The sequence below is a fragment of the Penaeus chinensis genome, chromosome 4 (genome assembly GCF_019202785.1).
Source record: "Penaeus chinensis breed Huanghai No. 1 chromosome 4, ASM1920278v2, whole genome shotgun sequence".
NCBI classification, from domain to species: domain Eukaryota; kingdom Metazoa; phylum Arthropoda; class Malacostraca; order Decapoda; family Penaeidae; genus Penaeus; species Penaeus chinensis.
The window spans coordinates 7,648,428-7,670,382 of record NC_061822.1 but is presented as its reverse complement, the minus strand read 5'-3'; the positions used below and the strand labels follow the sequence as shown (position 1 = coordinate 7,670,382).

At 50.1% G+C, this 21,955-nt stretch overlaps 1 protein-coding gene across 7 annotated transcripts in view; it reads left to right on the top strand.

The window, feature by feature from the left end:
* LOC125046208 (adenosylhomocysteinase-like 1) overlaps positions 1-21,955 on the top strand; it is a 234,893-nt gene that overhangs the window by 69,758 nt on the left and 143,180 nt on the right. The window contains exon 1 of one of the 7 annotated variants that reach the window (XM_047643923.1): positions 11,783-12,501. The exons of 4 other annotated variants lie outside the window; for them this stretch is intronic. In XM_047643923.1, coding sequence (XP_047499879.1) covers positions 12,034-12,501 — 468 coding nt within the window. In that variant the 5' untranslated portion in view covers positions 11,783-12,033. Of the gene's footprint in view, positions 1-11,782; positions 12,502-21,955 lie in introns of those variants that run through there. 2 more of the 7 variants (XM_047643932.1, XM_047643941.1) reach the window with 2 other exon arrangements.

The window sequence follows — 21,955 nt, the reverse complement described above, 5'->3', positions numbered from 1 at the left end:
ACCTTCTTTTTCTGCGGTTCTCTGTTTGCTCTAACTGAATTATTCCTTCTGACTTGTTTTTTTCCATCTCTCTTTCTCTGTGTATTGGATTCCAGTTCGCCTTCTCCTGGCTTTCTTTGTTTCCTTCCTCCTTCCCTCACCCTTCCTTCCCTTCCTCCCTCCTTTCTTCCCTCCTTTCCTCCCTTCCTTCCTCCCTCCCTCCCTTCCTTCCTTTCCCTTCCTTCCTTCCTTCCTTCCTTCCTTCCTTCCTCCCTCCCTCCCTCCCTCCCTCCCTCCCTCCCTCCCTCCCTCCCTTCCTTCCATCCTCCCTTCCTCCCTTCCTTACCTTACCTTACCTTACCTTGGGTTTAAATTTACTCATTCCTCGATTTCTTTTGCGCCGGTTTGCTGCCAGGCTGGGATTTATGGGCAAAGTTCATTACCCAGCGTGAAGGATTAGTCTTGTCTCAATAAGCGGGTCCCGTGTCGGTCACTGGGTGGGTGAGGTGGGTGAGATGAAGGGGTGGAGGGAGGTGGGCGGGTGAGATGAGGGGGTGGAGGGAGGTGGGCGGGTGAGATGAGGGGGTGGAGGGAGGTGGGCGGGTGAGATGAGGGGGTGGAGGGAGGTGGGCGGGTGAGATGAGGGGGTGGAGGGAGGTGGGCGGGTGAGATGAGGGGGTGGAGGGAGGTGGGCGGGTGAGATGAGGGGGTGGAGGGAGGTGGGCGGGTGAGATGAGGGGGTGGAGGGAGGTGGGCGGGTGAGATGAGGGGGTGGGGGGAGGTGGGCGGGTGAGATGAGGGGGTGGGGGGAGGTGGGCGGGTGAGATGAGGGGGTGTAGGTGTGGACAAATGGATGGATGGGCGGGCAAGTGGGCGAGGGAGAGGATGGGTGGTGGGTGAGTGGGTTAGGTGAATGAATTAATTAGTGAATTAGTGAATGAGTGAGTGAGCGAGCATTGAAAATGAGGGGGAGAGGGGGAGAAGGAAGGAAGGAAAGGAGTAAGAAAGATGAGAGGGCGAGACCTTTCATCCTTGTTCCTCGCCGTGTTTGGTTATTCCTTTCTATTTTTTGCGAATGGTGACGTCACGCCATTTGCCCCGACCTTTGTCATCTTTAATTGTCCTTCGACCTTGCCTCCGTCGCCGTCGCCGCCTCCTGTCCCTCCTCTCCCCCACCTCCTCCTCCTCCTCTTCCTCTTCCTCCTTCTCTTCCTCCTCTTCCACCTCCTCTTCCTCCTCCTCTTCCTCTTTTTCCTCTTTTTCCTCCTCCTCTTCTTCCTCCTCCTCTTCTTCCTCCTCTTCTTCCCCCTCCCCTTCTTCCTCCTCCTCTTCTTCCTCCTTTTTCTCCTCCTCCTCCTCCTCCTCCTCCTCCTCCCTCCTCCTCCTCCCTCCCCCTCCCCTTCCTCCTTCCTATCTTACTTCCTCTAATTCTTCCTCCTCCCTCCCCCTCCTCTTTCTCCTCCTCCTTCCTCCCCCTCCCCTTTTTCCTTCTCCCTCCCCCGCCGCCGCCAACCACAGGTGGGGGTTAATGGGCGGGCGGAGGAGCGGGCTGAGCTGCCTCCCCTCGCGAGGTAGCTGCTGCACACATGAGCCAAATGAAAAGCAAAATCGATGCTGCAGAGGCCATGAGGAGGCGCAGATGAGGAGAGCAGGAGGCAAGAGTGAGGTGGTAAAAAAGAAGAAGGAAAGGTAAAGGAGCCAAGGGAAATAGTGAGAGGGGGAGAAGGAACAGGAGAAGACTAAGAGGGGAGATGAAAGAGGGGGAAGAGCATGAGGAGAGGCAAACAAGGATGAGGGTAATTGCTTTGTCATGTTGCTGGAGTCGGTGCATCTTAACAATAATGTTGACGAAGCCGAGCGGCGCTTTAACCGTGTTACGCGCCATGTTCCTATCTGGTCTATCAAAGCGGTGGGGCGAACGAGCTGTCGGGCGAATAAGCGCTGCATCCCTCGTCATTACCAGCGGCCGTTTTTAAGCAGAGAATATAAACTGTTGAATATTTGCTCTTAACAAGGGGTGCCGTGGTGGTGATGGAATGGTGGTAAGCGTATAAACTATTACATATTTCCTCGTAGCATGGGGAGGTGGGGACAGTGGCAATGGTTGGTGGGTATGTTGTGGCGGCCGGTACAACGTGTTGGTGCTGACGGGAAAGCCAGCGGTCACCAGCAGAGCTTTCGCCAAAAAGGGAAATGCTGATCTTCAAAGACTGCCTCCTTTTGCTGAGACCATCTTTGAGCTCCGCAAGTGGAAGACTAAGAATTTTGGGAAATTTCGTTTAATCTTGTTTTATTTTAAATTTTATTAATTCATTTATTATGTTTTTTTTTTCTAGTTCTTTCTCTCCCCTTCTTTCTTGCTCCAGCTTTCTGTCTCCGGATAAAGAGAAGAACTGGGAACGTCTCTTCTGCTTTAATATATTTGTAATGCTTTAACGAGACGCGCAAGAATAATGTCAATTTACTCAGTCAGTTTAAGAATGATGAAATACTATTTTCTGGATTTTTTTTTTTACAGGGGGGGAAAGGGAGGGGAAGGGGAGGCGAGGGCAGAGGAGGGAAGGGAAGGGAAGGGAAGGGGAGGGGAAGGGAGGGGAAGGGAGGGGAAGGGAGGGGAAGGGAGGGGAGGGGAGGGGAGGGGAGGGGAGGGGAGGGGAGGGGAGGGGAAGGAGTGCAGGTGCAGGGATGGGGCGTTAGCAAATTACGTTTTGGGGATGAGATTGGAAAAGTCGGAGGATTTTTATTGAAAATTAGTCAGGTCACGTGTGTTTGTTAGCGATGTGTCTGTCTCGATGAATGGGAGGTGCGAGTCGCTTTCAATGATTTCTTTGGATTTGTAAAGTTCATTGAAGTTAGCATGGATACGCTCGTCTGAGTTCGATATTGGAATGGGTAAGGGCACAGAACTTTACAAGGGTGTTCATGTTTTCCCCTAAGACATCTCAATTAACCTTTTCCCTCAAGAGACTGAGGTTATGCCCGGTCATTGTGACGGAGGAAACGCTCTCTTCGACCTTTCGCCCGCTTGTAATGCTTTTATGGAGACCCATTAAAATGCGAGGACGATCAAAAAAGCAAGCGAGGAAGCAAGGAGGGCGGGCAGGCAGACTGGCAGACTTGGGGGGGTGGGGCATAGCAAAATGACAGGCATTGTCAAGGGGTTGGCTCGAACGTTTTGCCCCTTTTATGCAACTCACGTAGAGAGGGAGACCTGTTCTCGGTCGCTTCCCATTGTTCGCAACCGTCGTTTCTGTTTCTTTTGTCTAGTTTTCCCTCTCGTCTTTTTCCACTCTATTTGTCTTTCTCCTCTCTCCAGTCTTTCTCTCCTTTCCTGATTTTCTTCTTTCCCCTGCCTTTCTCCCCTCTTCCCTTGTCTGTCCTCCTCTCCTCTCTTCTCCTTCTCCTCTCTCTTCTCCTTCTCCTCTCTCTTCTCCTTCTCCTCTCTCTTATCCTTCTCCTCTCTCTTATCCTTTTCCCTTCTCCTGTCCTTCTCCCTTCTCCTGTCCTTCCCTCCTCCATCCTTCTCCCCTCTCCTGTTTCCTTCCCTCTCCTGACTCCCCGCTTCCTTCCCTCTTTTCCACTCCTTAATATCTTGCGTCCTGTCCCTCGCGCTTGCTTCCCTCCATCTTCTCTCTATCCCTTTTTTCCTTCCCAACTTCGCAGAGCAATCTAGGAGTTCGTGTGACCTCGTTCAACACCCGGATGTGCGATCGCTGCAGTGGGGCGTGTCTTCCCGCCATGCACGGTGTGAGGAGAGGTTTCTATCCCTGGCTAAGCTGGGAGGTGTGAGGGGGTCTGTTGACAGATGGTGGGGAGGGGGGGGGGAGTGGTTGGTGAATAGGTGCTAGATGGTGGCCTGTGGATAGATAGTGGGTGGTGGCACTACCTATCCACGGGTAGTGTAAGAGTGGATAGGTGATAGGTGGTGGCCCGTGGATAGGTATTAGGGGGTAGCTTGGTAGGCAGGTGGTGGGTGAGTGAATAGGTGTTAGATAGTAGTGTGGGTGATGCGTAGCTGATAGGTGCTAGATGGGACGGTGGATGGTAGGTGTGATTGGTTGGATGTGTCGCGCATGGCCTGAGATATTAGTGAATTTAGTGCATGTTGAGTGGTGGATAGGTGCTAGATGGCCGGTAAATAAATGGTGGATAGAGGAGGGGATAGGAGTGAATGGTTGGCGGTTCTAAATGGTAGGTAGTAGATGGTAGATAGGGGAAGTGGTACAAGGGGATGGATGTAGTGTAATGAGGCCGGGATATGTTGGCCGCATGTTGTGCTGGCTGTTGCGGATTACGTCCCGGTGCGAAAGTGCGAGTGCCGCCGTTATTAGTTGATTGACTCGGCATGAATCGCGCCACAACAACTGCCACACCCACAAGGACGCATTTCAACAGCGGCGACGTGTATTATTGCCTCCGCCGACAGCCACGCTAGGTGCGGCTGTCACTGCGAGGAACACTGATGCGGCTGTTGCTCTTGCCGCGGATGCTGATGCAGCTACTTCATCGGCTACGCTGCCAACGCTACTACATCGTTGACTGCTGCTGCTGCTACTTCTGCTACAGATACTGCCACAAACATCACTACTTGTATTTCTTCTTCTTCTTCTTCTTCTTCTTCTTCTGTTATTACTACTACTGCTATTACTACTACTGCTATTACTACTACTGCTATTACTACTACTGCTATTACTACTACTGCTATTACTACTACTGCTATTACTACTACTGCTATTACTACTACTGCTATTACTACTACTGCTATTACTACTACTGCTATTACTACTACTGCTATTACTACTACTGCTATTACTACTACTGCTATTACTACTACTGCTATTACTACTACTGCTATTACTACTACTACTAATACTACTACTACTACTATTATTACTACTATTATTACTACTATTATTACTACTACTACTACTACTACTACTACTACTACTATTACTTCTACTATTACTTCTACTATTACTTCTACTACTACTTCTACTACTACTTCTACTACTACTTCTACTACTACTTCTACTACTACTACTACTACTACTACTACTACTACTACTACTACTACTACTATTATTACTACTACTACTACTACTACTATTACTACTATTACTACTATTACTTCTACTACTACTACTACTACTACTATTACTTCTACTACTACTACTACTACTAGCAGTGCTACAGCTACCACCGCTACCGCCACCGCCGCCACCCCTTCCTCTTCGGCTCCTCCGAAATGCCCCTGCTATTACGTCCACAACCACACCATAATCGCAACAACCACAATAAAACTCTATAGCGAGAGCGCCCCCATGCATCGCGAATACGGGAGTCGCATGAAATGGTGAAATTGCAACATCTTTATTGGATTTTGCCCCGGAGGAGGAGACGTCTGAGAGGCCGTGAGTGATGAAGAGGGGGGAGGAGGGAGTGGGGAGTGAGGAGGGAGGGAGTGGGGAGTGAGGAGGGAGGGAGTGGGGAGTGAGGAGGGAGGGAGTGGGGAGTGAGGAGGGAGGGAGTGGGGAGTGAGGAGGGAGGGAGTGGGGAGTGAGGAGGGAGGGAGTGGGAGTGAGGAGGGAGGGAGTGGGGAGTGAGGAGGGAGGGAGTGGGGAGTGAGGAGGGAGGGAGTGGGGAGTGAGGAGGGAGGGAGTGGGGAGTGAGGAGGGAGGGAGTGGGGAGTGAGGAGGGAGGGAGTGGGGAGTGAGGAGGGAGGGAGTGGGGAGTGAGGAGGGAGGGAGTGGGGAGTGAGGAGGGAGGGAGTGGGGAGTGAGGAGGGAGGGAGTGGGGAGTGAGGAGGGAGGGAGTGGGGAGTGAGGAGGGAGGGAGTGGGGAGTGAGGAGGGAGGGAGTGGGGAGTGAGGAGGGAGGGAGTGGGGAGTGAGGAGGGAGGGAGTGGGGAGTGAGGAGGGAGGGAGTGGGAGTGAGGAGGGAGGGAGTGGGGAGTGAGGAGGGAGGGAGTGGGGAGTGAGGAGGGAGGGAGTGGGGAGTGAGGAGGGAGGGAGTGGGGAGTGAGGAGGGAGGGAGTGGGGAGTGAGGAGGGAGGGAGTGGGGAGTGAGGAGGGAGGGAGTGGGGAGTGAGGAGGGAGGGAGTGGGGAGTGAGGAGGGAGGGAGTGGGGAGTGAGGAGGGAGGGAGTGGGGAGTGAGGAGGGAGGGAGTGGGGAGTGAGGAGGGAGGGAGTGGGGAGTGAGGAGGGAGGGAGTGGGGAGTGAGGAGGGAGGGAGTGGGGAGTGAGGAGGGAGGGAGTGGGGAGTGAGGAGGGAGGGAGTGGGGAGTGAGGAGGGAGGGAGTGGGGAGTGAGGAGGGAGGGAGTGGGGAGTGAGGAGGGAGGGAGTGGGGAGTGAGGAGGGAGGGAGTGGGGAGTGAGGAGGGAGGGAGTGGGGAGTGAGGAGGGAGGGAGTGGGGAGTGGGGAGTGAGGAGGGAGGGAGTGGGGAGTGGGGAGTGAGGAGGGAGGGAGTGGGGAGTGGGGAGTGAGGAGGGAGGGAGTGGGGAGTGGGGAGTGAGGAGGGAGGGAGTGGGGAGTGGGGAGTGAGGAGGGAGGGAGTGGGGAGTGGGGAGTGAGGAGGGAGGGAGTGGGGAGTGGGGAGTGAGGAGGGAGGGAGTGGGGAGTGGGGAGTGAGGAGGGAGGGAGTGGGGAGTGGGGAGTGAGGAGGGAGGGAGTGGGGAGTGAGGAGGGAGGGAGTGGGGAGTGAGGAGGAGAGGAGGAGGAGATGAGGAGGAGGAGAGGAGGAGGGGGAAGAGGGAAAAAATGAAGGAGGGAGTGAGGAAAGGTGAGGAGGAGGAGGGGAGTGAGTAGATGACGACGACGATGATGGTGGGAGAAAGAAGAGGAAAGAAATAAACGAAAAAAATATACAGGGAGGGAGGGAGGGAGGGAAGAGAGCCGGGAGGAGGTAAAACAAAGAAGATAACGAAAAGAAAGGGAGAAGAGAAAAAGCAGGAGTAATTTTATCCCGTTGGCGGTAAATTACACGAAAAAAACAAGGAAGAGAGGAAAAGAAGGAAATGAAGAAGAGAATGTGTATGCGAGGGAGCGGGGGGAAGGGGTGGGGGGGGAAGACGGGGAGGAAGGAAGTGGTTGATTGGTAGACTTTAAATGGTTGATCCGTTCGGTTGTGGCCGCGTGTGTGTATGTGTGAGTGTGGTGTTTGTGCATGTGTGTTAGTACGAGTGGGAATGTTTGTGTGTAAATGTGAGTGAGTTGTAAATGTGGGTGTGAGTGTGAGCGTGAGTGTGAGCGTGAGTGTGAGCGTGAGTGTGAGCGTGAGTGTGAGCGTGAGTGTGAGCGTGAGTGTGAGCGTGAGTGTGAGCGTGAGTGTGAGCGTGAGTGTGAGCGTGAGTGTGAGCGTGAGTGTGAGCGTGAGTGTGAGCGTGAGTGTGAGCGTGAGTGTGAGCGTGAGTGTGAGCGTGAGTGTGAGCGTGAGTGTGAGCGTGAGTGTGAGCGTGAGTGTGAGCGTGAGTGTGAGCGTGAGCGTGAGCGTGAGCGTGAGTGTGAGCGTGAGTGTGAGCGTGAGTGTGAGCGTGAGTGTGAGCGTGAGTGTGAGCGTGAGCGTGAGTGTGAGCGTTCAGTTAAGTGTTAAATATACAAATATCTGTTAATTCAGAAATTCAGGTTTGTGCCCATGTTTGCGAGTGTGTTTGTTTGAGCGAAATCGATTCGACTTCAGCTGAATCTCGGATATTCAATTTAGAGGCATAATGGCGACGCAGTGGGAGCTGTGTTTGTGCGTTTGTGTGTGCAGAACTTGGGCGTGTTGGTGCTAATTACGCTTTCTGTTGATCAGCCGTGGGGATGAGGAGGACGGGGGAGGGGGAGGGGGAGGGGGAGGGAGTGGGAGTGGGGTGCGTGAAGAGGGGGGAGATGAAGAGGAGACAGGGACGGGGAGGAGGGGGAGGGAGGGAGTGAGGGGAAGGAGTGAGGGGAGGAGGAGGTTGTGAGAAGTGGATTGAGATGAGATGGAGTGAGGAGGCAGCGGAGGGAAGAGATGAAAGAGCTTGAATTAGGAAGAGGAGGGGGGAACGAGACGGTGAGGGAAATGGAGAAAGGAGAAGGAGAAAGAGAAGGAAGAGGAAAAGGAAAATTTTGAGGATGGATGGATCGCGAGTGCAAGTGCGAGTGCGTAGGGTAGATCCATAAAAAAAAAAAAAAAAAGATGAAGAGAAAGAGGGAGATGGAGAATTGCGATAGGGAGAGGAGAAAGTGATTTCAGTCAGATCAAGAGAAGGAAAGGCGCAAGGGAAATAGGCCTGGATTTAGGGACGAAAGGAAGAGCAAGAAATACATATTGAAGAAAGAGAAATGAAAATGGGAAAGCGGCGTAGAGCAGACAAGAATAGACCGTGAGACAAAGGAGTGAGGCCGCGTGTGCTTCGTCACGTGACGTCAGCGGCGGCGTCAGCGAAGGCGTCAGCGAAGGCGACCCAGCGGGGCCTGACCTACGCGCTGGACGCTCCTGTCTACTTGAGTTTGATCATTGGCAATTTAGGGCGTCTGGGATGCCCTGTCGAGTGCCACGGCGATGGTGCCAAGAAGGAATAAGACGTAGACACGCTGTCGCAGGGAGAGGGAGGGAGAAAGGAAGGGGAAGGGGAGAAAGAAAGAGAGGGGGAAGGGGAGAGGGAAGGGATGGGGGGTGGGGGAGAAGGGAAGGGATAGGAAAGAAGGGGGAAGAGAAGGAAAGGAGTGGGTGTGGGAGGGGGGAGGGAGAAGGGAAGGGGGAGAAGGGGAGGGGAGGGAGATGGGAAGGGAAGAGGGAGGGAGAAGGGGAAAGGAGTGGGAAGGAGTGGGAGTGGGAGGAGATAAAGGGAGGGAAGGCGGGAGAGGGAGAGCGAGGAAGGGTAAAAGAAGGGAAAGAGAAAATTGGGGGAAGAGTCAAGGGTGAGGGATGTTGGAGGGTGTGGGGTATTAGGACGACTTTCGCGTGGTAGGGGCACCGAATTTTGTACTCTGTTAGATGGCATCGGTATTCTGCCCCACACACTCGCACTCGTGCACGGTACACACACACACACACACACGCACACGCACACGCACACGCACACGCACACGCACACGCACACGCACACGCACACGCACACACACACACACACACACACACACACACACACACACACACACACTCACACACACATACGCACACACACACACACACATACGCACGCACACGCACACGCACACGCACACGTACACACGCACGCACTTACACGCACGCACATACACGCACGCACATACACGCACGCACACACGCACACACAAGCACTTCATGACTGCAGTATAAAAGTCATACATTTTATTAATTGCGTCGACAAGTTTGCTTGCGTCCCAGTAATGAAGGGAGGCGTGTTGGGCCCGCAGACTTTGGAAACTTTTACTTTATTTTTGGGGTCTTGCTTTTAGTCCTATCCCATCATTATGGCTGTCACCATGATCTTTATCGTCATTACTCCCTTTCTCCCTCAATTTTTTTTTGCGTCACGTCGTTTTTTTTTTCTCCACTTTCATGTGTTGTTTTTTTTCGGACTCTGCTTCTCGATTTAGTTCCCTAGTTTTCCTTTCTCCTTTCTTGTATTTCTTATTGATCTCTGTTTCCACTTCTTATCCTTTTACCACGTCTTGTGCATCCTTTTCAACTCTACCCCCTTTATTATTTCCCATCCTCCTTCCTTCTTCCTGGTCATTCCCCATCTACTCTTCTCCTTTCATTCTTTGCAACTTTTCCCACGTTTGCCCATCTCCAACTTTTATCCACTCCCAAGGCTTCAACCCCCAGCTACCCTCCTCTCTTTTCCCCATTTTACCCTCTTCCTCTTCCCCCTTCGTTATCCCTTGTTCCTCTCTTCCCCCCCGTTATCCCTCGTTCTTCTCCTCTTCCTCTTTTTATCCTGTATCACTTTCTCCGTGTCCTCTCTCGTCCGTGTTTTGGTTGTGGGGCTGGATCGTCCGGGCGGTATCGACCTCACGGAACGCTTTGTACTGACATGAGGATATTGGTGATGTGGACATATTTAGCGAGAAGCTCATCCCGAGGCTGGGCCGCGTCGGCTGGAGTCGCTTCGCTTTTGGCTTTAGTTTTATTACTGTTTATTAATATGGGGTTCGTAGGTCAGTTGGTTGGTTAGTTTTTTGGATGATTATGATGATTATTGTTGGTGCTTTAATGTTTAAATCTCCCTCCCACACACATGCATACATATATACGGAGAGAGAGAGAGAGAGAGAGAGAGAGAGAGAGAGAGAGAGAGAGAGAGAGAGAGAGAGAGAGAGAGAGAGAGAGAGAGAGAGAGAGAGAGAGAGAGAGAGAAAGGGGAGAATAGAGAAAAAAAATAGGAAGAAAAAAATAAGAAAGATATACACGAACGAAGGGAAGCAATAGGGAGGGGAGAGGGGCTTGTTTTCGTGCGTTGCCTCGGGGTAATCTTACCGGAGGTGAAGTTGCATCTGAATGCCTATTGAGTGGTGTGAATGATCGCACGTGCGTTTACCTGCCTGGTCATTGTTGGGGATTTCTCGCCGCACATTTGACATTGAGTAACTCTTGCGAAATTAGGTATATTTTGCAACAGGAAAGAATGTGTTCAACCGAGGTGTGTTTTTTTTCGCGTTGTGCGAGTTTCTGAGTTCGCAAACAAAGACAGTCAAAGGGTTATTTTCCGGGAATTGTGGGCGTATTGAGGGCCGTCGCATAATCTCCTTAGTCCAACTAGAGTCAACAAAAGTTTTGGGCGCGTGGATTTTTTTATTAATGATTTCTAAAGGGTTTTATATATATAAAAAACTACGATAGTAAATATAAATATCTTGCGTTCACGCTTTGTTGTTGTTGTTGTTGTTGTTGTTGTTGTTGTTGTTGTTGTTGTTGTTATTATTCGACGATGCAGTTTTGCGGCAAATACAATCGAAACGGGAAGGACATAAAAAAATAAGTTTCGATTGTGTTTTTTATGGCTTCCTGGCATGTGGAATTTGACGTAAAGATATAAAAAGCATTTCCCTGTCTGCTTGGACTTCCCGATGGTGTGGCCTGACCTTTTAAACGGCACTGAAAACAACAAAACTTTGTCGAATTATACAACTACTTATTTAATTTTATTCTATGCCATATTTTGATATACAACTTCTTTATTATTGTTATTCTATACAATATATCAATTTCTTGTAAACACACACAACCGAACACTAGTATCAAGCGGTGTATTCTACATCACAGTCTGGGATTATCTGCATAGCAACATTACCCAAGTCAACGCGGATTGTAATTAAAAGGGGACCTTATCACCAAATGAAAATGATTGGGCGTTTACAGTAACCACGGAGCTGCAGAACTATGGTGACATGGCTTAAGCGGATTGATAGAGTGATTTATTGGTGTGTGATAATGTTTTTATGAGGAGGGGCTTGAGAGGAGAGGGGGGGGGGGGAGGAGAGGATCGGAGAAAAGTTAGCTCGCGGTGCATGTTGGGGGAAGTGGCTCATGTGTGCGGTTATTTGCTAATTTCGTGCGAGGTGCTTATTAGTCGTGGCGATCGTAGGCTCTGCAATATCCCTCCCTTTTTGTGAACCTGTAGAGTTTAGGGTGTGTGTAGAGTGTCGTCAGCGAGTGTTGTGAGTTTGAAGGCTGAGGTCGCTGCGTGTTTTTGTGTCTGAAGCCCTGAGTGATGCATGAGAAGCCCAGAATGTGTAGTGTGCACGAGCCCTAGGATAGAGTCTGTTCATTGAAGTTGAATCGTATCTGCGTATTCATTGTGTATACATGTTTACTCTGATCTTACAGAAGTTCTTAAAAGTTGGCCCAGTGTTAAAAATCACTTGTAGACCTAAAACTTAGTTGTAGTGAGTAACCTAACTGTGCAGTGTTGATATTGTGCACGTAGTTGGAATGCATTGTCAGTGAGACGCGAGGAGTGAAAAAAGCACGTTTCGTCGTGATTTAGCGCTAGTCAGTGTTACATTCACATGACAAGGGAAGGCCGGGTGAAGCACGTTATCGATATTGTGGCCTTAGCATAAGTCACACTGTTAGAAATTCATATTACCCTTCACCGGCGCAATGTCCACCGTGGCTAGAAGTGATGACGCAAATGTTTCTCTGCCAGAGGAACGGGGTATCCCCCTCAATATTCTCCGGCATGATTCAGAAGCGAAAGATGGAAAGGCTGTGAGGTTTGCGGATCCGAATATCGGCCAAGCAATGGAGAACGCCAACATGAAACACGCTGTCAAAGAAAACGAGGGCAATAGGCCTTTCAAAGAAAACGATGCATCCTCGGACTATTCCGGGGGGGACGATTCTCTCGAAACTAGGGCGTCAATTAAGAGGCTGGAGTTCAAGAGGACACGAGCCAACTCTTACCGTCGGTCGCTGCAGTACATCGACGACACACCGGATAGTCAGGCCGAGGAGGACATCGATGCGTTCTCCCCTCAGACAGTAGGGAAGCTTGTCAGCGGCTCGGTGAGGATATCAGAAGCAAAACTGAAGGAAAGAGAAGAGAGTAGAGACGATGATAAGGAAGAGGTAAGTCCAGTAACAAAATATTAGGTATATATATGGATCACTGAAATATCACCATTAGCAATATGATTTTACTTGAAAATCTCATTGGTTTTAAGAATTTCCGTTAGCGATACCTCGCGTTTTAAAAGAGGTACCCCTGTAATTCAATAAGAGAAAATGAAGACACTTCGAGTTGGTAGAGAAGAAAACGGCGCGGCATATGTGGTAAACTAATATAATATTTTATTCTTGTGTTCTCCGTTGTAAGTTTCGATTAACCCATACCGCTCAGAATGTACAAATAATAAATAATTTTGTAGATTGCAAGTGATCTACGATTTCTTCACTTTAAATCAAATTAATAATTACCTAATCAGGGATTATGCATGTAGTCTGTAAAGTGCGCTGTAAAGTGTAAATGGTCCTTCTGGGAATAAATGGGGATGGATGGAACTTTTCTAAGACCATTAGAATGTCATATTTTGTGTGCTCTACTTTGAATGCCTTTTTAAGTGGCACCTTAAATTTAGCCTAGAGCACAGGTTCGCAAACCGCGCTCTCATGGGCGCAAGAAAGGGATTTTCAGAGGAGCGGGAATTACTCCAAACATTGTTATTTCTTTAAAGATACATATATTTTACGAAGGTATTTATCATATTCAAGCCTCACGTTAGTTTTGCAAGATTCAACCATTCAGATTCACGGCGGGTACGCGATTGGCAATGCAAAACTTCAATAGGTACGTGAGTGGCTAAAGTTTGGGGACCACTGCACTTGTGGGATTCAATAGTAGCGAACTAGCCAAACGGTAAAGGTGACAGGATCGATCTCCGCTTCTTCGCATTCCTCCCTGCCATGTCTTCATTCCCTTCGCTTCATTCGCCTCACTCCGCGCTCGTTACGTCTCGCTCTCGGTGTGTGCGGGTCGATCCTCGCCACGTTGAATGCCTCTTAACCTTGGATTTACATTGAACTTGGGCTTCAAGATTTCTCCGGGCATTTTGCAAGTTTTTTCTTTTTTGAGGGTTAGGATTGGCTTTACATGTTTATAAGGGGATGGCCTAAAGCAAAAAACATACGTGGCGGATTTAGATTGAGCCTTGTCGTTGTCCTGGAAGATGAAATAATAGATTAGCCTCAATGAATCCATTTGTTTAATCGGCGTTGTGATAAAAGCGTTACGAAGAGAGACAAGTTAGCGTTGTTTTTTCCCGTTTTTAGTTCATTAATGACGCGTTGCCGGAAACAAAAGAACTAAAAAAACGCTTAGAATAAATGGATGGTACCTTGAATAACGCCACCGTACGGTTAGTAACAAAACAATGAGAAGAGAAATTTGCATTGTATTATACAACTCCATAGGCGGAGCCATGAGTGTCTTTGCGTGCGAAAAATTTGCATGACTCATTTTCATTATTTGTTGCAATTATACATCAAGTTTTGAAGTGGACGCTAATGACATTGGCCTTGTTTGGAGGGGCATTTTTTTTTTGCTTATTTGTTTTTATATCGCATACAAGATGTTTGCCTTACTTATCCATTCTTGTACCTAATTTAAGTTATTCGCCGTTGAACTTTAAAAACGCCGTCTGACCTTAGCCCGAAGGCGCCAGAACTTGTAATGAGCGGTGGCGAAATGAGGTATTGGAAAGTTTACCTGGACCCATCGGCGCTGCCTCGCACTTCGGCCGAACAGCGGGTGGGCGTGGGGCACGGGCGCGCGGCTTGACGTTCGTATGCACTGCCAACGGGGGTGTTCACGCCCAAATGGACACGCACGCAGATGCACGTATATAGACATACACTTGCTGACGCACGCGTGCACCCATCCTAACGCGCGCACACACACACACACACACACACACACACACACACACACACACACACACACACACACACACACACACACACACACACACACACACCAACACACCCCAACACACACACACACACACACACACACAAACACACACAAACACACACACACACACACACACACACACACACACACACACACACACACACACACACACACACACACACACACACACACACACACACACACACACACACACACACACACACACACACACACACACACACACACACACACACACACACACACACACACACACACACTGACGCACACACAGTGACGCACACTGTCTCATTCTCATTCTGTCACACAGTCTCATTTTTCAATAAACTGATTTTATGGAATTTGGTTTAGCCACGGCAACGACACGCTAGTGTATTACCATTTCTCACGCCCACACATAAGCAATCTTATAAGCGCACTGATACTCACCCTAAGGGTTTATAATGACCTTTTAGCTTTATATGTACTAGACAAAATTAACATTATGGATAAATATAACTTTAATATCTGCTATGCAAGAAAAGAAAGAAAGAAAAAATAAAAGAAAATACAGTCGTTGAATTCGAGAGGAGATCCCCTGGGAAAATATCTAGATGACATTAATTGTAACGACCAAAGAAAGTATTTGTGATTGTATATTAGGTTTAACGTTTGTTATTGGCATAGCAGCTTGTTGTGCAGCGGCGTAGGGGCGTAAACAAAGGTAGATATAAATAGCTCACATAAATCATTTCATGTGCAATAAAATCAATCCCAAGGATAAGCTATCGGCTGAAAGGTGATACCATATATCATAAATGTGTCCGTTAACATACCAAGCAGGAACATGCCCCATGTCAGAGGATAACGCGCCTCGCCATAACATGCTGCACAGAAGCATTCCACATAAGAGCATGTCACAACATAACGTGCTGCATAATACTCTTCATGATAATACCAATCTCTAATCTCAAAATCAATCTAATCAAGCAGTGGAGAAGGTCGTGCTTGTGATCACAAGATATATAAAAAGTGGAGATTATCAGCCTGACCTCGAACGGGGAATAAGATAAATATATATAATAACGATGACATCACGATTTGAAATGATAGTTGCTGGAATAATTGAACGTATTATGTTAGTGTTATTGGTAGACTGCCCATGCTGTTTATTTTATTATGTTTTTTTATTATGGTTTATGTATTTACGCCATTTAGAAAGAAGTTTGAAAATGGCAGATGAGTGAGGGAATCGAAATAAAGGTCAATGGATTAGTGATCGCATGATAGATTTTTGTTTTTAAGAAGAACTTTTTTTTTTTTTTTTTGTGTAAGGGTCGACAGTGAAACCTATCATTAGTCAGCATTTATGAAAGTCGTCAGTTGGGGTGAAAGTAACATGACTGACGATTACACTTTGCAATGTCCGTGACGCGTAGGCATCGCCCACTTCTCACTCGCCGCTCCCCGACGGCCGTGGTTATAGCCTGTCCATCTGTAATGCGCTCGGTGATAGCGGTTCGATGGCAGGTGTTTCGTCAAACGGCGGGATATGTTGGAGGTGTTCATGACGGCGGTGATGCTGGAGGTGTTCATGACGGCGGTGATGCTGGAGGTGTTCATGACGGCGGTGATGCTGGAGGTGTTCATGACGGCGATGTTGGTGGTGTTCATGACGGCAACACGCTTAGCTCTGTCTGTTCTTGCTGGCGGCGTACATCTCCTTTCACGTGCTCGCCCGGCACTTCATGTCCCTGTTGACTCTTCCTAATGTGTTCCAGCCGATGCGCATGATGCCATGCATTCCTGCCGACGCGTTCCTGTTGACAGTGCAAACACGATCATCCGGCGTGACATGGAGTGCTCTTGCTTCTTGTCACCTCCCCCCCCCCTCCTCCTCCCCAGACTCTCCTCCGCCCTGACATGAAATTCTCTCGCTTCTTGTCACTCTCCCTGACATGAGGCACCTTTCGCTTGCTGTCGTTTCCTTGCGACACAGAAACTTTCGCGTCATGGGTGTCGTGGAACACATCTCGGGTTTTCTTCGCCGGGCGGTGTCTGTGTCCTTCCCCGCCCGGGATCGCCTTTTCCCGCCCAAGCCCGCACTCCCTTATCGCGGGAAGGCGCTGCTAACAGATTCCACAGAACGCTAAACTCTTATTGATTGAAGGGCGTATCATGCAGTCGTTCCCTTGGACGGCGGCCACTCCATGGCGAAAGCGGTTGCTATGCACTGACGGACGGCTCTGAGGCGGGGAAGAGAGCCACACTTTCTGGAGTCACTAAAGTTGATGCCTGCCTGCCAGCCTGCCTGCCTGCCTGCCTCCGTCTGTCTGTCTGTCTGTCTGTCTGTCTGTCTGTCTGTCTGTCTGTCTGTTTGTCTGTCTGTCTGTCTGTCTGTCTGTCTGTCTGTCTGTCTGTCTCTCACTTTCTGTGTGTGTGTGTGTGTGTGTGTGCGCGCGCGTGCGAGCACATATGTATATATTTGTGTTTGAGAATCTGCTTTTTTTATTATTTTCTTGTCTGGTAGCGCCTATGTGCCCGTAAGCGTATGGAACGGTGACATTCGTATGATTGATCGTTTCGCGTCATGCCAGAGATCAAACGTATTGGCCATATGGCATTATATAAAAGCAAGACCGAAAAGTGTTTCAAAAATATTGTCATGATATTTTTTAGTTATTGTCACAAACTCCAGATTTTTTTAGATTAAATGAAGAAGTTTTCATCAAAGTATCTCCTTTCCATGATCACAGAGCGCTTAACATAGCACAAGGGATGCGCCTGTTTATCTCGACGTGGAAATGCTCCGGGCTATTGTGTAGCACCAAGCCTATTTTCTCCCGGCACGGTGGGAGGCGCGCAAATTAGAGGTGGGGGTTTGGACTCGGCAGATGGCAGCGAAGATCAGAGAATGCCGCGGGAGTCGTATTGTGTCACTTTAGGTCGTCCCCCTTTGTGCGCTTGGCCGTCGACCGACTGTTCGCCCACGCTCGGTGCTATATGTAGCTTTCTTTCATCTCTTTACCTGCGGCCGCCCACGGGAACGCGCTTGTTGCTGGGTAGCCATCCGGGGCTTCCACATGCAGCCGCGCAAGCATAAACATTAACACATACGTAAGCAAGCAAAGACTTGAGAAGAGAAATCAAGTAGTCAGGCATATCGACAGGCAGATAGGCAAGCAGGCACGACGCAGGCAAGCAGGTAGACAGGCGTATAGGCTTGGCAAGCAGATACAGACTTACACATTCACATTCAATCGCACTCTGTCTCTGTGCCTCTTTCTGTCTGGATCTTTACCTTTTTCTCTCTTCCTTTCCCTTTGTCTTTTACTTCTCCCCTTCTCCCTTTCCCATTTCCACTCCTTTTCCCTCTCCCTCTCCCTCTCCTTTTCCCTCTCCCTCTCCTTTTCCCTCTCCCTCTCCTTTTCCCTCTCCCTCTCCTTTTCCCTCTCCCTCTCCTTTTCCCTCTCCCTCTCCTTTTCCCTCTCCCTCTCCTTTTCCTCTCCCTCTCCTTTTCCCTCTCCCTCTCCTTTTCCCTCTCCCTCTCCTTTTCCCTCTCCCTCTCCTTTTCCCTCTCCCTCTCCTTTTCCCTCTCCCTCTCCTTTTCCTCTCCCTCTCCTTTTCCCTTTCCTCTCCCTCTCCTTTTCCCTTTCCTCTCCCTCTCCTTTTCCCTCTCCCTCTCCTTTTCCCTTTCCTCTCCCTCTCCTTTTCCCTCTCCCTCTCCTTTTCCCTCTCCCTCTCCTTTTCCCTCTCCCTCTCCTTTTCCCTCTCCCTCTCCTTTTCCCTCTCCCTCTCCTTTTCCCTCTCCCTCTCCTTTTCCCTCTCCCTCTCCTTTTCCCTCTCCCTCTCCTTTTCCCTCTCCCTCTCCTTTTCCCTCTCCCTCTCCTTTTCCCTCTCCCTCTCCTTTTCCCTCTCCCTCTCCTTTTCCCTCTCCCTCCCTCCCCCCCCCCCCCCCTCCTTCACCGTCACCGTTACCCTTGTCCTCACCCTCGTCCTCGCCCTTACTCTCATTCTCAGTCTCACTCAGTCTCACTCGCTCTCTTTGGTCTTGACACTCCCCTTCCTTCCTTCCTTCCCTGCTTCCTCCCTCCTATCAGCCACGGAATATGTTCACAGTTCCTCTCCTCGGACCCAACGTACACAAGACGAGGAAATACATTCAGGCTGAGGCCCGTCGTCAGGATTTGCGACGGGAAATCACCCTCCAGAAGGCGTCGAGGTCGTAGCCTGTGCAATTGCGAGACGTGAGGGTGAATTGCTTAACTGGCAGCGTTGGTTTGTTGCAACGGAGGGGGTGCCATGTTAGAGGTTCGGCGTGTTGATGCAGGGCTTTGTGGGCGTGAAAGCTGGATGGGCGTGGAAGCCGGGGGGCGTTATTGGTTGATGGATTAGGGCGGGACAAGGTGGATATGGGCATGCTGTGGGAGGCTAAGACGACGGTGCTTGGTTGCAGTGGACGTGTGGGCCGTGATTTGCGGTTGCTTGGTGTGGGATGTGGTATAACGGGGTGTGTGGTGTGGTGCGATAGGGTAGGAAACGGTGAGGTGGGATATGGTGGGCGTGCTTTGGTGGTGTGATTTAGTGTTCAGTGGTGTGGTGTGATGCAGTGAGGCGAGGTGTGCTGTGCTGTGATGTGCTGTGATGTATTGGGGTATGATGTGGTTTGATGTGATGCGGTGTCGTGATACGTATGTATTGTTGTGATGTGCTGTGTTACGGTCGTTTATAGGAGATTTGTGTCGTTGGCTGTGTTCGTGGGTGGTAGCATTGCGTGGCGCTCGGGAGGCTGGACGGCGCGAAGGGGGGAGGTGAGGGGAAGTGGGAGGAAGAGAAGGGGGGGGGGTGAGATTGGGGAGTAGAAAGGGTGGGAGGGGAGAAGAGTGAAGGGAGTCGGTGGTGGCAGAGGTGTGCGTGACACCCTACGAGGAGGACTGGCGTTTCTCCCGCGTTTGTGTTCCGTCGCAGAGCAGCCTACCTCTTCCCCTCCTCCTTTTATCTCCTCCTCCTCCTCCTCCTTCCCGCTGCGGATCTCGTCCTCCAGAGCCCCGAATATCCTTCCCACCAGATCCTATTGCCTCAGCTTCTCCTATCGATTATTTTCCACACGTGACTCCCACACCGTCTCTCACACTGGGCTTTTGTCTCTGTCGCCTCGCTTTTGCTCTCCCATTGAACGGCTTCCCTCCTGTTTGTCGCTCAATTGTGAGGAAAATTAAATGCTTTTGCGTCTAGATTGGCCCCCTCGGGTGCGGCGGCCGGGGCGGGGGCGCTCGCCTCTTTGTGCCACCTGCTTTGTTCCAGAGGGCTTGTCTCTCGCATCGTGCTGTGCTTTCTTCTCCGCTCTTTCTTGTAAGATCGTTTTTTTTCTCTTCTCCTTTGTCGTGTTTGCATTTTCTTTTTTATAAAAAAAGACTTCTGTCATCTTTTCTTCTTCTTCCATCCCTCTTGATTCCTCCCTCCTTTCCTTCCTTAATTTTTTCCTCCCTCCTTCCCTCCCTCCCTCTCCTCCCTCCCTCCCTCTCCTCCCTCCCTCCCTCTCCTCCCTCCTTCCCTCCCTCCCTCTCCTCCCTCCCTCCCTCCCTCCCTCCCTCCCTCCCTCCCTCCCTCCCTCCCTCCCTCCCTCCCTCCCTCCCTCCCTCCCTCCCTCCCTCTCTCCCTCCCTCCTTCCTCCTTCCTTCCCTCCTTCCCTCCTTCCCTCCTTCCCTCCTTCCCTCCTTCCCTCCTTCCCTCCCTCCCTCCATCCCACTCCTCCCTCCCTTCGAACCAGAGATGATTCCCAGTGAAAGTGACATCGGCGGATCCTCCTCCTCCTCCTCCTCCAGTGATAGTGAACTTTATGTACGTAATGTGGTGACGTTTTATGGTGGGCCATTAGTGTGTTAATGAAGTGTGATATGTCATAAGTGATGCGTTGAAAATAGAATTGTAGTGAATTTTTTTTGGTTCAGTCAGTCAGTTTAATCTGATTTGCGTGAGAAAGAATGCTGCGGAGAGGGGCTGCGGACGCGACTGGACTCGGTTTTACAGGCGCCAACCATGCGGATGTAATATGGCAGAGAGAAGAGCGTCCTATTTCGAGCCTCGGGGCCTGTCATGGCGTGGGTGTCATGGTGGCAAAGTGCGTCGGATCGCAGTGTGTGGTGGATGTTGGGTGAGAGCACAGATCAAAGCCATCATATACCGGGTTTGTATACACATGCTGACGTACGTCCACAAACGCGTACACGCACCAACGCGTACACACGCATACGCGTACACACACACACCAACGCCCACAGACGCACACATACACGTCCAGTCGTACTCGTACATATACACGTACATGCATACCCACACTGCCCCCCCCCCCCACCCCTACACACAGCTATGCACACATGACAGTGGACACACCCAAATAATTCAGTTCGCAGTGTATAGCAAAATAGACTAACAGGCTAACACCAGCACACAGTGATCTTGTGATAGCCGTCTCCCTCCCTTGCTATCGCTTGCGTTCTCGCCGCCCGACCTTTTGGTGGTCTTTAAAGGACCTTTCGGCCTACGTATATATTCAAACTTCCGGTCTGCGTAGGTTTGCGGATCAGAGGCTTCCCGATGGGCGTTTGTGTTGTGATTTGGGGATGCCGTCTGTGGGAGGGGTGTTCTTGTTCTAGGGGATGAGGTGGCAGTTTGTATGTACTTATTTTGGTTTTTATGTCGAGGAGAGTCTGTCTCTGTCTCTGTCTCTCTCTCTCTCTCTCTCTCTCTGTCTCTATCTCTCTTTCTCTCTCTCTCTCTCTCTCTCTCTCTCTCCTCTCTCTCTCTCTCTCTCTCTCTCTCTCTTCTCTCTCTCTCTCTCTCTCTCTCTCTCTTCTCTCTCTCTCTTCTCTCTCTCTCTCTCTCTCTCTCTCTCTCTCTCTCTCTCTCTCTCTCTCTCTCTCTCTCTCTCTCTCCTCTCTCTCTCTCTCTCTCTCTCCTCTCTTTCCTCTCTCTCTCTTCCCTCTCTCTCTCTTTTCCCTCTCTCTCTCTCTTTCCCTCTCTCTCTCTTTTCCCTCTCTCTCTCTCTTTTCCCTCTCTCTCTCTCTCTTTTCCCTCTCTCTCTCTCTCTTTTCCCTCTCTCTCTCTCTCTTTTCCCTCTCTCTCTCTCTCTTTTCCCTCTCTCTCTCTCTCTTTTTCCCTCTCTCTCTCTCTCTTTTCCCTCTCTCTCTCTCTCTTTTCCTCTCTCTCTCTTTTCCCTCTCTCTCTCTCTCTTTTCCCTCTCTCTCTCTCTCTTTTCCCTCTCTCTCTCTCTCTTTTTCCCTCTCTCTCTCTCTCTTTTCCCTCTCTCTCTCTCTTTTCCCTCTCTCTCTCTCTCTTTTCCCTCTCTCTCTCTCTCTTTTCCCTCTCTCTCTCTCTCTTTTCCCCTCTCTCTCTCTCTTCCCTCTTCTCTCTCTCTTTTCCCTCTCTCTCTCTCTCTTTTTCCCTCTCTCTCTCTCTCTCTTTTCCCCTCTCTCTCTCTCTCTTTTTCCCTCTCTCTCTCTCTCTTTTTCCCTCTCTCTCTCTCTCTCTTTTCCCTCTCTCTCTCTCTCTCTTTTCCCTCTCTCTCTCTCTCTCTTTTCCCTCTCTCTCTCTCTCTCTTTTCCTCTCTCTCTCTCT